Genomic DNA, 15,770 nt, shown 5'->3' on the forward strand with positions numbered 1-15,770 from the left:
AACCAGTAAGAGATCTGGCCCCTACAGACCAGGTAGATGCTCCAAATCAACTCGTTACCTGCATGACAGACAGCTGTCGGCAATGGTCACCTGTATGAAAGACACCTGTCCACAGACTCAGTGAATCAGTCAGACTCTAACCTCTACAAAATGGCCAAGAGCAAGGAGCTGTCTAAGGATGTCAGGGACAAGATCATACACCTGCACAAGGCTGGAATGGGCTACAAAACCATCAGTAAGACGCTGGGCGAGAAGGAGACAACTGTTGGTGCCATAGTAAGAAAATGGAAGAAGTACAAAATGACTGTCAATCGACAAAGATCTGGGGCTCCACGCAAAATCTCACCTCGTGGGGTATCCTTGATCATGAGGAAGGTTAGAAATCAGCCTACAACTACAAGGGGGGAACTTGTCAATGATCTCAAGGCAGCTGGGACCACTGTCACCACGAAAACCATTGGTAACACATTACGACATAACGGATTGCAATCCTGCAGTGCCCGCAAGGTCCCCCTGCTCCGGAAGGCACATGTGACGGCCCGTCTGAAGTTTGCCAGTGAACACCTGGATGATGCCGAGAGTGATTGGGAGAAGGTGCTGTGGTCAGATGAGACAAAAATTGAGCTCTTTGGCATGAACTCAACTCGCCGTGTTTGGAGGAAGAGAAATGCTGCCTATGACCCAAAGAACACCGTCCCCACTGTCAAGCATGGAGGTGGAAATGTTATGTTTTGGGGGTGTTTCTCTGCTAAGGGCACAGGACTACTTCACCGCATCAATGGGAGAATGGATGGGGCCATGTACCGTACAATTCTGAGTGACAACCTCCTTCCCTCCGCCAGGGCCTTAAAAATGGGTCGTGGCTGGGTCTTCCAGCACGACAATGACCCAAAACATACAGCCAAGGCAACAAAGGAGTGGCTCAGGAAGAAGCACATTAGGGTCATGGAGTGGCCTAGCCAGTCACCAGACCTTAATCCCATTGAAAACTTATGGAGGGAGCTGAAGCTGCGAGTTGCCAAGCGACAGCCCAGAACTCTTAATGATTTAGAGATGATCTGCAAAGAGGAGTGGACCAAAATTCCTCCTGACATGTGTGCAAACCTCATCATCAACTACAGAAGACGTCTGACCGCTGTGCTTGCCAACAAGGGTTTTGCCACCAAGTATTAGGTCTTGTTTGCCAGAGGGATTAAATACTTATTTCCCTCTGCAGAATGCAAATAAATTCATATACTTTCCACAATGTGATTTTCCGGATTTAATTTGTGATGTGCTATCTCTCACTGTTACCAATAACCTACCCTTCAATTATGGGCTGCTCATGTCTTTGTCAGTGGGCAAACTTACAAAATCAGCAAGGGATCAAATACTTATTTCCACCACTGTATAGGAAGCACCTTCCCAAAATGACAGCTAAAAACTGGGCAATATGACAACCTGAAAATATGTACACAAAATGGCAGATCAACAACTTAATATGATCAAAAGGGGTAAATTAATGACACAGGAAGATAAAACCATAAAATACCATGGAAGATAAGGACCATAATGCCCATTTAATCCAGTGGTTTTTAAGTCCATTGAGGGACCAACTGGCCAGTTGGGTTTTCAGGACATCCACAATAAATATATATGAGAGATCTGCATGCACTGCCTTCTTGGTATGTACATTTCTTATGCATATTCATTGTGAATATCCTGAAAAATTGATTGACCAGGTGGTCCTCAAGGACTGGGTTGAAAACCACCGTCTACCTAAAATTTCATAGACTCCAGCTTTTGCCTCATTTCTTTGCAAACAGGGATTCTCAGTACTTATGTTTTCTTGAATGATGTTATTTTAATTGCTTCAGTCTCTCTCACTCTTTTGGTAAAGAAATATTTTCCTGATGTTAAGGTATGAAGCTCCAATAGGGAAAATTTAGGAGAAACAAGTTTTGAGCGTCAGGGGGGAGAGGGGTAATGGTGAAGGGGAGATCAGTGGTTTCCAAACTAAGGGTATGGACCCCAAAAGATAAAAAAGATAAAAGAGGAGGAGGAATTGCACTCATCCACAGATCCAACTTCTCTGCAGAACCCATCTCTGAGTCCATTTCAGCTCAACTTGAAATTACCTCTATAAAATTATATAGCCCCACACTATATGAACACATAACCTGCTTACTGTTCTATAGACCTCCCAACTGGAACCATAACCAAACCACATTCATGGACTTTATATCAAATGCATGTGTTAATAACTCCAACATACTACTAATAGGGGATCTAAACCTCCATTTAGAAGACTCCAATTTTGTTCACGCCTGGGAATGTAAAGACTTCCTCCAACTATGGGATTTCAACTTTCCTTCAACAGTACCAACCCATATCAAAGGACATTCACTTGATATCATCTCACTCAAACACTCCACAGACCAAACCTTTCTCCTATCAGATATCCACTGGGCAGCTTCCCCCTGGTCAGACCATCACAAAGCAACCCTATCCATACAATGGCGGAAAGAAAACCAACCCAAACCACCTGACCCCATAACAATCAACACCAGAGGATTAATCGATAATGAAACCTTCTGGCAACAAATCTATGACAATGACTGGTCAATAGATCCAAACTCAAACCAATTTCTAACAATATGGGACCACAGATGCAAACTTATTCTGGATGAAATTGCCCCACTACACTCCAAAACTCTAAGCACAAAGAATAAACCCTCACCATGGTTCAACGAAGAACTAAAAAATCTAAAGAAACAAACAAGGAAACTAGAAAAAACTTGGAGTAAATCAAAAGATGATCGCACCCTGAATGCGTGGAAACAAACGCAAAAGAAATACAAGCATGACATTAAACAAGCCAAAAGATCATACAACACAAAACAAAAACAAACATAAAAAAACAATACCAAATTATAAAGAACCTTCTCAACACAAATCCAGTAACAACTTCACCCTCAAACTATCCATCCACCGACCAACTGGCCAAATATTTCAACGACAAAATCATTAATCTATGCAACACAATTCCCCATGATGACACAAACATTGATACTTTCCTCGACGAAATGGATCCCGACCCAGAAGAGATCCCGGCAGACCGCTCCTGGACAAACTTCTCCCCCCTCAGCACAAAGGAAATCTCCATAGCACTATCCAAACTCTCCAAGTCTCACTGCCCCCTGGAATCATGTCTCAATTATCTAATGAAAAATGCTCCAGCTCGATTCATTACTGACCTCACCACCCACTTAAATTTCCTACTTCAACAAGGCTCCTTCCCCTCCAAACACAGCAATATTCTACTCACACCAATACCAAAAATACCCTTAAAAACCAGCGAAAGATATCACCAACTATCGACCTGTGGCCTCCATCCCTCTTCTAACCAAACTAATGGAAAATAGAGTGACCTCCCAACTCAACGAGTTCATACAAAATTTCTCCATACTACATGAGTCGCAGTCAGGTTTTCGACCTGCACACAACACTAAAACGGTACTACTCACCCTAATATCCAAGTTCAAACAAGAAATTTCATTTGGCAACAACATACTTCTCCTGCAGTTTGACCTATCCAGCGCATTTGACATGGTAGACCACGATATTCTTACGAAACTACTGGACAAACTAGGGATCGGCGGAAACATCATTAAATGGATGAAAAGTTTCATCACCACCAGATCCTATCAAGTCAAATCAACCTCATCTGTATCATCTGCATGGTCCTCACAATGCGGAGTCCCCCAAGGATCGCCTCTATCCCCGATCCTCTTCAATCTTATGATGATTCCTCTGGCTAAAGCCCTATCCAAAGCTGGTCTAAACCCCTTTATCTATGCAGATGACGTCACTATATTCATCCCCTTCCAATCCAACCTTGCAGAAATCTCTGAAAAAATCATCACTGGCATGAACATCTTAGCCACCTGGGCCAATGCCTTCAAAATTGAAATTGAATAAAGAAAAAACTCAATGCTTAATCCTCTCATCAAGACACTCTACTTCACTCCCAACCACCATGACCACCCCTGATGTTACAATCCCAATATCCGACAACCTAAAAATCCTGGGAGTAACGTTAGACAATCACATAACTCTAGAACTCGCACAAAAGCCATGACAAAGAAGATGTTCAACATGATGTGGGTACTGAAAAGAGTAAAACCATTCCTCCCCCAAACAACATTCCGCAATCTGGTACAATCCACAGTACTCACCCACGCTGACTACTGCAACATCATCTTCTTTGCTTGCCCAGCCCAAATCCTGAAGAAACTCCAAACTGCCTAAAACACGGCAGCCAGACTCATTTTTGGTAAATCACGATTTGAAAGTGCAACTCCACTCCGTGAAAAACTCCACTGGCTCCCTATCAAAGAGCGAATAAACTTCAAAGTCCACACAATGATCCACAAGATCCTCCATGGTGAATCTCCAAGTTACATGACCAATCTAACCGACCTGCCAGCCAGGAACGGGTCCAAATCTTCTCGTACATATCTCAATCTTCACCTTCCCAACTGCAAAGGTCTCAAATACAAAACCTACTACGCGTCCAACTTCTCTGTAATAGGCAGTCAAATCTGGAACGCCATACCAAGATACATCCGAACAACCAACGAACATCTACCATTCCGAAAGCTGTTGAAAACATACCTCTTCAAACAAGCTTACCCAAACAACCCAACTTAATTCACAAATCTAATCCACATCACTAATACTACCATAACTCATTCCTTCCCCTCACATCTCTCCCTCTTACCCTTCTCCATACAATTGTGTTATCTATGTGTAACTCTGTACCCATTCATTATGTTACCTCTAGGATACTTTGTACCCATACACAGTGTTCTCTCTATTATACTTTGTACAAATACATTGTAAGCCACACTGAACCTGCTATCGAGCGGGAAAGAGCGAGGTATAAATGCTACAAATAAATAAATAAATGGGATCACAATCAATAGATGAGTGTCACAGAAACAGGGCTGATAACTCTCTCCCTTTGGTCCTCCATTGCGTCATTATGCACAGAACTGGCATTCAGCATTGGGCCCGAGAGTCAGTGAATGTTTACAGGCCTTGCACCTTCCTCCTAGGTGGGCTTCCTGTTAGACTGGGACCCCATGCAGAATACTGGTGTCTGAGAATACACACAGACTCATGGAGTCCTGTGAGACTGCTGTTGCACTCATATTTTGGATAAGTGGGGTGAGGGCAGCAGATATTTGCTAGTTTATTTTCATCAATACCTGGGGTTCTGTTTACATGTTTAAAACTGGGTTATATTCAGGGCTTTTTTTGAGGGGGTACCTGGGGGTACTGAGTACCGGCACCTTTTCCATTGTCTGCTAAAATTGACCCATGGACCCCAAGTTTTAATGAAAGAGCTCAGGTTCTACACACCAATTCTGCCTTGATATAGATTCTGTGATTGGTTGCAGGGGGCCTGGCTACTGTGGGGTGGGTCCCTCAATGATCACCCCACCTCTGACGGGTGGCCTGGCATTTGAGTGCCAGCACCTTTTTCACTAGAAAAAATGCACTGGTTATATTGGATAAAAGCTTGGGGAGCACTGGGGTAGACTAAAAGGTACAATATGAAAACAATAGTTATTTACTTAAAAAATGATTGATATAGAATTGTGGATACAAAAGCAGTAGCAAACCCACATAATACACATAAGATTCTTAACTGTGCATAAGAGAATACCAAAGATCAAGCAAAGAAGGCAGACTAGATGAGACTCATGGCCCTTATCTGTCATCACATTCCCTCTGCTTTAATGGGGTGCATGCTCATTTGCCAATTTCTTGGAAATCTGTACTAAGAGGCCCGTGCTGCAAAGGAAATTCCAATACACAGTTCTACAAAAATAGCTGATTTATGCAAAGGCACAAAAAATAACTTTCTTCCCTTTTCTCCAACTATTGCAGTCACTAGGGATATGCATGCGTTACTAATATCGTTTACTAATGCAATTTACCTTGAACTAAACACGGTAAAATGGGACAGACTAAGAAGTACTCTAAGGAAATGCTTCTTTACCAAAAAGGGTGCTGGATACTGGAATGGCCTCCCAGTGGAGGTAGTAGATGGGCAGTCTGTATACACCATATGATTTGTATCTATTTTCTCTGTTAGTAGCCAAGTGCAATAAATCTCAAAACCTGGTGCCTTATGAGAGACATGCACAATAAGATCCTACAAACTTGTACTTGTTAAAACCATTGTCATCTTTTGCAAGGTTCTGCTTTCGAAATCCAGTCAAGAAAAAAAAATGTATTCGGTTAGTCCAATTGTTTTATTTCTAGGTATTATCTTTATTACGTGGACTAAAACGGAAGGCACTTTATTGTAGAGGACCTAATTCCAGCCACGTGTGCACTGCAGAACAGTAAAACTAAACACTACTCTGACTACATTAAACTGAACTGATGAATCCGTACTTGCAAAATGTCAAGCAACACAAAGCATTACCTAACCACCGTAAAAAGACAAAAATCTTCACTGCCAGCTACAATAAAAGCATACAGCCAACGAATTTTGTCAACCCCACACATCACGTAGGATTCGTACATTTTCAACCAAGCAAAATTATTCAGCACAACGGGTTCTTTGTCTTAACCACGCCAGAATATATTCCATGGGGTTTTTTTTAAGTGATATAGATTTAAAGACTGTAGCCTACAAAGAAAACGCCTTATATATCTAAACGGTAATCCACCAACTTGCTGAGGACTCCCTTGTAAACAGAGAAGTCAAACTGCAAGCACAGAGAAGTTTCAGCGCTCAGCTCCCGGGAGATCTCTGGAGCCAGATGGCGATCCCAGGCCGTACACATCAGGAGAAGGGGTTTTGTTGTTGTTAGGTTTTTGGGGGTTTTTTTCGGGGAGGGGGGAGGTGTTTGTCCGCAGCTTCCCGGGGATTGTTTCCCTCGCAGTACTTACTCTGCTGAACCAGACGCTGAGCTGGCTCTGAGATAACACTGCGAAGAGGAGCCGCTGCGAGTCGGGCTGGATGTGGCAGGGTTTCTCGGCCGCCTTCAGCGGGCACAGCAGTCTCTTGGGCCAGCCGCTCAGAAAATACATGCTGAGCGTGCCCTCGCGGGGGGGCTGATGCTGAGGCTCAGGCTGAAGTTCTGGGTCCGCAGGGCCGGGACCCGGGGGGGAGGGGAGGGAGCGAGGCAGCTACCCCAGGCGTCATGCAGCAAGAGGGCTGTAGAAAGCAGCCGCTGGAACGCCGCCCGCCTGCCACTCGCTCCTCCTCCTCCAGTGTGAACAGCTGCTGCTGCACGCAAAGCGCGTCAACTCAGACGACCGGCCCTGCCGGTGGCGCTGCTCTCGCGATAAGAACCGCTAAAGCCGCCAACTTACGCAGCAGCGTTGATCGCGAGACCAGCAGCAGCACGCGGCGGGTGGTGGAGGAGGAGGACTTGGAGTTGTGGCTACCGATCGGAGGACGGAGGGAGATTGAGTAGAAGACGGCCGCTCTCTCTATAGAAAGAACATCGTTTCGTTTGCAACGTGTCTGGAAAGGGGGGGGAGCGCGGGTAGGTCATCACTCATCAGGTCAGGACGTCGCAACCTGAAAAGTAAAGAGCTCGGGAGAGACACGACGATGACAAAAGGAGTGGCGAGATGATTGGCAGAAAGGGAAACGTCTTCCACTGAACTATTATTGCGCTGTGTGCTATTACGAGTGCCTGCCCGCTTTGCCACCACGAAGAGAGGAGACTGGGCTGGTAGCAGTGTTGGAGTGCCTCCATATTTGCGACCTTTAGGGTTGAACAGCCGGTGAAGCTGTACTACTGGGGTGGAAGAAGGGAAGAGAATGTGTGCCTGAACGCTGAGATGGCGAAAAAGCTTCTATGAATTGATGCTCACAACTTCGGTGCTATAGGGAACTGCAGCGGGGAAAAAAAAAAACTGCGGAACCGGCACACACAACTTTCCAATGCTCAAGTTAACAGCATACAGATCGAGGGATCCTTTTACTAGGTTTGCCGCACAGCATCCCAGAAATACCGCCCAATGCAGTCTCCAACGGTAGTTCTGTCCTATGCGCGTACCATTTTTGGCACAACAATTTTTTTTTTACTGTGGCACTAACCTGGCGGTAATTACTGCTCGAGCCCTTGCAGAGCTATAGTCAAGGTTGCCAGGTTGAAAATTTTTTTCCCGCACAAAGGAGCCCAAAATCCAGCCCAAAACCCGCCCAAACTCAAACCCCGCCCCTGACACCCCCGCCCCCGCGTCATCAGCCCTGCCCCCGCCGTAATCAGCCCCGCCTCCCCCGTCATTGGCCCCGCCTCCACGTCACCAACCCCGCCCACTGCGGCCAAAAAAAACGCCCTGAAGCCAAAAAGCAGCCCAAAAAACCGCAACCCGCCGCGGGCAAAAATTTCCTGCGGCGGGTCGCGGAAAACCGCCCAATTGGGCGGTAAAACCGCCCACCTGGCAACACTGGCTATAGTATCAAGGGGCCCTAATTTTTGAGAGAGAAGTTTTAGTACAGGCCCCAGTCCGGCCCCATTCATCCTTGGCTCCACCCACTGTACCTCATGGCACCACCCCCTTGTACACCTCAGTCCCACAGCCATTCCAGAAAATATTTTATTTACACCAGTGACAGCAGGGATGGGTAAGAGAGAGAGTTCCAGTTCACTCTATTACATCCCCTATTACATAACGCAAGGGGGCTTTGGCCATCTCACTTTGAGCTTAAGCCCACTCCAAAATTGTGGCACTTGTTTATTATCAACCAGATAGAGATAAAAGTTTTCAGTTTTAGTACAGTATAAGTCATCACTAAAACAAAATATAAGAAACCAATGACCTGCATTAGGGGATTAGAGCCCATTTAGTTATTAAACATAAGAAATCTGCATGAAACAAAATGTTTATTTTGATTTATAAAACCACTTGTCCCTGAAACATGTTCAAACAGAATAATAGTTTGTGAATCTAAAATGTAAACTTCTACAAAACAGATGCAGATGTGATTTCATGTACCCCAATGAAAGGAGAGTTTAATTTTACTTTCAGTATACTCCATCTTTATAGCACCAGGCTTCCCAAGGCAGATTACAGCAGTTAAGATGAACCCATCAAGAAACAGGATATCCCCACTGAAATTTGGCCATCTGTATAGAACTGTAGAAAAATGAGCACAAAATACAGTTTATAACTGCAGTTTCTCTACCAGCTGCAATAACTTTTTAAGCTGTTTTACTGATGTTCAATTGTTATTTCTCCCCTCTTCCGCCCTCAACCTTTTTTCCCCGAGCCCACCTTTAATTTGTTTTAAAACTTGCTGGGCAGCAGCAGCAATCAATGGGTGCTGCCCTGCTGCGCGGCCCACCCCAGCTGAAACAGGAAGTTACATCGAGAGGGTGGGCCACAGCAGTAGAGAGAGAATGTCTGGATGGGGGCAGGGTAGTGCCTGTGAATCGGTGCCACTGCCTGGCAAGGTTTGAAACAAAGGTAGCACTCAGAGGAAGAGGGTTGAGGGAGGGAAGAAGGAAAAGAGATTGGGGGGGGGAGTTGCGGCAGGAAGGGAAAGATGCAGGAGGAGTGCAGCAGACTTAGTGCCTCACAGGACCACCCCTATCAGCGGGAGACTTTCCTGCTTTGGCAGGAGTGCGGGAGATGACTAGTGAAAGCGGGAGTCTCCCACTCAGTGCAGGAGACTTGGCAGGTCTGCCCTTACCACCACCTGAATGGGAGACGGTAAGTGCTCCCTGCCACAAGGCCATGCAGTAAGAGTAATCCTACTGCATGGCCATTTTTTAAGCTTTTTACCCGCTGCGGGAAAAAGGGCCCTGGTGTACAGGAAAAATGGACCTGGAGTGGAGGAATAGTCTGGTTGTTAGAGCACCATGCTGAGAAGAGTAGCCTATTTAAAATCCCAATGCTGCTCCTTCTCATCTTGGGTAAATCACATAGGAGTCCTTTTACTAAGCTGCAGCAGAAAGTGGCTTTAGCGGGCCCTTTCACGGGTCATTCCCATGCACTAAGGCCATTTTTACCACAGCTGTAAAAGGACTATTTTCTGGTTTTGTATTAGTGTTTAAAATCTCAACAGCTTGCTGAGGCGTCGCTTAACATCCTGCTCCCTTTAAATTTCCACTAAAGCACTTGAAACAAACCCCAGTCCACCTGGGAGGCTTCACCAAATTTTCCCTGCTACTGCACGCAGCAATCCTTGGACAGAACACGCTGAGCAGTGATGTCATCTTCCACCCCAGTTTGAATTCTCAATAGCCTGCTGAGATGTCACATCCTGCCCCTTTGTGAGCAACTTCATGAGCAACCAGCTGAATTATTACTTCCTGTTTAAGAATTCCAGTTAACAAAACGTTAATATAACCTAAGAGACTCAAATGTTATTGTACATTTGTTTTAAACAGATGTAATCCATCTTTTCTTACTAAGCATAGGTCATTACAAATGTAATACTACTCATTACTATCAGTATGGGTGTTAAACGCTAAATTGTAATTTCTTTATTTGCTGCTTTTCCCTACAATATCAGCTAACACTATCATCAATAATTCTCTAAACCACAATGCATATTATCATAATTTATAAATTCTCATCTTTTCTGTTTTATAATCAAATTACATTAGCTTCAAAATCTTAACTCTCGTTACCTTATAAACAGTACAGATTTATAACTATCGCTAATTACTTCACAGTAAGGTGACCACTATCATAATACAGTGCAATCTATGTCAAGACTATTCCGTTGGCTACCTTTCATTTCTCTAATTTTGTGGACTTTTAAGTCTTCGATCACAAACATACAAATTACTACATAATATCCCAATAATACATACCCCCAGACTACAATTAAACTATACCTTTCAGAGGAAAACTAAATATTGATAACCCTTCTACGAATTACTATACTCACGACTACCCCTCTCCTAGAACAACTTATACATTCAAACCAAAACCACCACAAAATAAACAACTATTCAACATTGCTTCTTCTCACTATAATTCAGATTCCTACTTGCCAATACCAAATAGGGTATATTAATGCAAGATCAGTTATTGATAAAGCAGATATTAAAGGTTGGTTGTTAATGCTTTCCGGAATTTTAGGTGGTCATATGTTGTTTTCACGATTTTGGGTAGTGCGTTCCATAGTTGTGTGCTTATGTAGGAAAAGCTGGATGCATAGGTTGATTTGTATTAAAGTCCTTTGGAACTAGGGTAGTGGAGATTTAGGTATGTTCGTGTTGATCTTGTTGTGTTTCTGGTTGGTGGGTCTATGAGGTCTGTCATGTATCCCGGGGTTTCGCCATAGATTATTTTGTGGACCAAAGTGCAGATTGGAAGCCAGTGCAATTTTTCATGGAGGGGTTTGGCACTTTCGTATCGCATTTTTCCAAATATAAGCCTGGCCGCCGTGTTTTGAGCAGTCTGGAGTTTCTTTAAGATTTATTCCTTGCATCCTGCATAGATTCCATTACAGTAGTCTATATGGCTTAGTGTCATTGATTGTATCAGGTTGCAGAATGTTTCCCTTGGGAAGAATGGTTTCAGGCATTTGTTTCCACATTGAGTGGAACATTTTCTTTGTTGTAGATTTCACTTGGTTCTCTAGTGTGAGATTGCGGTCGATTGTTACGCCGAGAATTTTCAGGCTGTCTGAGATCGGGAGGGTATGGTTTGGGGTGGTTATTTTTGTGGGTTCGTATGTGTTGTATTGGGATGAGAGGATGAGGCAATGTTTTTTTTGTGTTGAGTTTTAGCTGAAATGCATTTGCCCATGTGTTCATGATATTCAAGCTGAGCTTGGTTTTGTTGGTGATTTCTGTCAGATCATGTTTGTAGGGAATGTATATTGTGACATCGTCTGCATAGATGAAAGGGTTAAGCCCATGGTTGGATAAGGTTTTGGCTAGTGGGGTCATCATTAGGTTGAAGAGTATTGGCGATAGTGGTGATCCTTGAGGTACTCCGCATTCTGTTTTCCATGGTGATTTATTTATTTGTTACATTTGTACCTATTTGCAGGCTCAATGTGGCTTACATAGTACCATGATGGTGAACGCCAATTCCGGTATCAGAAATACATAGTGGTAATTGCGTTAAAGTTCAGGAGTAACAGGTAGTTGAGGAGGAAGAATTAAGTGTTCTTTTCTGGTACAAGTTTTGTTGTGTTGCAGGGTTCGGGTGTTTAGGTTGGATCGTTGTGGTAGGCTTTCTTGAAAAGATAGGTCTTTAATGATTTCCAGAAGGTTGTTAGGTCATGCGTTGTTTTTGTGGTGTTTGGTAGTGCATTCCATATTTGTGTGCTTATATAGGAGAAGCTGGATGCATATGTTGATTTGTATTTTATTCCTTTGCAGGTTGGGTAGTGGAGATTTAGGAATGTGCGTGCTGACCTGTTTGTGTTTCTGGTTGGTAAGTCTATGAGGTCTGCCATGTAGATCAGGGCCTCGCAGTGAATAATTTTGTGAACCAGGGTGCAGATTTTGAACGTGATTCGTTCTTTGATTGGAAGCCAATGCAATTTTTCACGTAGGGGTTTGGCCCTTTTGTATCGCGTTTTTCCAAATATGAGTCTGGCTGCGGTGTTTTGGGCAGTTTGAAGTTTCTTTATAATTTGTTCTTTACATCCGACATAGATTGCAGTAGTCTAGGTGACTTAGCACCATTGATTGTACCAGGCTGCGGAATATTTTCCACGGGAAGAAAGGTTTACTCGTTTGAGTTTCCACATTGAGTGGAACATTTTCTTTGTTGTAATTTTCGCTTGGCTTTCTAGCATAAGGTTTCGATCGATGGTGACCCCAAGAATTTTCAGGCTGTCTGAGACAGGAAGAGTGTAATCTGGGGTGTTTATACTGGTGGGTTTGTATGTGTTGTGTTGTGATGATATGTTGAGACAGTGTGTTTTTTCAGTGTTGAGTTTTAATTGAAATGCATCTGCCCATGAGTTCATGATTTGCAGGCTGATTTCGATTTTGTTTGTGATTTCTGTTAGATCGTGTTTGAATGGGATTTATATCGTGACATTGTCAGCGTAGATGTAGGGGTTGAGGCCTTGTTTGGATAGGGATTTGGCTAGTGGGGTCATCACTAGGTTAAAGAGGGTTATATATTTGAGCCTGATTTCACTTGATATGATCTAGTAGTTAGGAAGCCCTTGATTCAATTAAGTATGTGTCCTCCAATTCCGAAGTAGTCCAGGAGTCTTAGTAGTATTTTATGGTTTACCATGTCGAGTGCACTAGACATGTCGAATTGGAGGAGAAGTATGCTTTTACCTGTTGCTATTTTCTTCTTGAATTTGGCTAGGAGGGTAGTTAGTACTGTTTCAGTGCTATGGAGGGTGCAGAATCCTGATTGTGATTCGTGTAGTATTGTGAATTTGTGTATGTAGTCAGTAAGTTGTTTGGTTACCATACTTTCAATCAGTTTGACCACCAGTGGGATTGATGTTACTGGTTGGTAGTGATTTTGTTAATTTTTTTCTTGGGATCTTTTGGTATTGGGGTGGGTAGGATGTTGCCATTTTTCCTTAGGGAAGAGACCTTGTTGAAGCATGTAGTTTAAGTGGGATGTGAGGTCTGCTTTGAAACGGTGGGGGGGGGGGGGGGGGAAATTTTAGTAGGTAGCTGTGACAGGTATCCAGTTTGCAGTGACAGTTGGAGAACTTATTGATCGCCTGTGTGACTGTTTTGGCGGTGAGGAGGGCGAAGTTTGACCAGAATCTGTCCACTGGGTATTCGCCAGGGGTTGGGTCCAGGCCAGTGATGAAGTTTTCAGTGTCGGTATTGTCCTGGGGTAACGTGTTACATAGATTTGTAATTTTTTCATTGAAGTATTTAGCAAGGCTGTCTGCAGATGGGATGTCTGTGTTGGTTGGTCTCTCTAGAAATATCAAAAGGGGCGGTGGCATAGCCATAATCTATAAATCTTTCTTTACAATTGATCCAATCTCAAAAGTACAGTCTTCTAACTTAGAAGCAGTAGCCTGCAATATCACAGATGGCTCACTAATTAAATTGGCCTACTACTATTCTATCGACCTCCAGGAAATTGGAATAATGCGGAAGAGGATATCACAGAATTCTTGTTCAACATATGTGTTAACTCAAATAATATTTGACTGGTGGGCGACAGTAATCTACATCTAGAAAAACATAATGACCTTAACACCAAGAGTTTCCTGAATTTTAACTATTGGCAATTTTCCATCCTGTCTATATCCACAAACTCCCAATACCACAACAAAGGTCATCAATTAGACTTCTTGGCATCTAGATTTACTGACCCAACTGACTTCCAAATCTCTGAATTATGGTCACCAATACTATAGTCAAACCATTACAAATTAAATTTTACCCTCGGTTTGAAAGAATATAGCCCCAAAAGATATCATAATCAACAAAAAGTTCACCTTCCAAACTAGAGGAAAAATTTAACATTGAATATCTATACTCTCCAGAAAAATATATCCCTGGTTCTCTGAGAATATGCTCAAAGAAAAAAGAAATTGCAGATGCCTAGAGAGAATTTGGTCCAAAACAAAAACCACCTTTACCCAGTTGTGAAATACATGGACATATATGCTTATCTGTCCTTGGGTGCAATGATTGTAGCACTTTGTTTATCTCATTGAGGGATGATCATGTTTTCACTGAGCACAATTTTTAATTACTAATGTTATTTATCATTTATTGAGTTTGATTATAATTCTTGGCATTAAATTTAAACTGAAAAAAATAATAAAGAAACCAACCCAAATATATATATAAGGTCAAAACCAAACTCTATATTGGTGTGAAAAACTTATAATAATATGTTTATAAAATTGTCAATTTTGCTCAGTTTTTTTGGTGTATTACAGCGTCCCGAAGACTCGAGAAATGCAACAACACCATTCCACCATCATAGCACTCCCTGCCTCCTATCCTGTATCTCGACTCTAAATAATCAGAAGAATGGAATCTTTAATAAAAATAACTACTTAGCTTGCAAAAACTTAGATGGAGGGTCTTCTTTCCATCATCAAGGTGATGTAGCTATGCAGGTACTGGTGCGAGCCCTGGAGTGGTGTAAGACTTTTTTATTGCAAGATCACTCTAGTTTCCCACTTCTTCCCTGTCTACACTTTTGTGAATAGGCACCACATCTGCTCGTCTCCAATCTCACGGAACCTCTCCCATCTCTAAATCTTCTATTAAATAAATCTTTTAAGAGGTCCCGCTAGGACCTCCCTGAGCTCCCTCAGTATCCATGTATCCCATCCGGCCCCATAGCTTTGTCCACCTTCAGATTCTCAAGTTGTTTATAAACTCTTTCTTCCATAAATGGTGCAGTATCCACTCCATTCCCAGATATTCCTTCGGCAGCCAACCGCGGTCCTTCACCAGGATTTTCCTCCGTGAACACTGAAGAGAAGTAATTGTTTAGCACATTCGCTTTATCCTCACTTTCCATGTAACCATTCTCGTTATCTTTCAGTGTCGCAATTCCATTCCTATCTTTTCTCCTTTCTCCAATATATCTGAAAAAGGTCTTGTCACCTCTCTTTACATCTTTAGCCATTTTTTTCTTCCGCTCGCGCTTTCGCTAGCCGTATTTCCCTCTTTGCTTCTTTGAGTTTAATCTGATAATCTTTTCCATGATCCTCTCGTTGCGTTCTTTTGTATTTCTTGAACAAAGCCTCTTTTGCTCTTATTTTTTTCAGCTACTTGGTTGGAGAGCCATATAGGCTTCCTGTTTCTCTTGGTTTTGTTTACTTT

General features: G+C 43.0%; 1 protein-coding gene across 3 annotated transcripts in view; it reads right to left on the reverse strand.

Moving 5' to 3' along the window:
- The window catches only part of RIC1 (RIC1 homolog, RAB6A GEF complex partner 1), a 195,493-nt gene extending 188,255 nt beyond the window's left edge, over positions 1 to 7,238 (reverse strand). For all 3 annotated transcript variants that reach the window (XM_030193794.1, XM_030193795.1, XM_030193792.1), the window contains exon 1: positions 6,952 to 7,238. In XM_030193794.1, coding sequence (XP_030049654.1) covers positions 6,952 to 7,092 — 141 coding nt within the window. In that variant the 5' untranslated portion in view covers positions 7,093 to 7,238. The remainder of the gene's footprint in view (positions 1 to 6,951) is intronic.
- Between the last annotated feature and the right edge of the window lie 8,532 nt (positions 7,239 to 15,770).

Source organism: Microcaecilia unicolor, chromosome 2 (assembly GCF_901765095.1).
Source record: "Microcaecilia unicolor chromosome 2, aMicUni1.1, whole genome shotgun sequence".
In the NCBI taxonomy this organism is placed as follows: domain Eukaryota; kingdom Metazoa; phylum Chordata; class Amphibia; order Gymnophiona; family Siphonopidae; genus Microcaecilia; species Microcaecilia unicolor.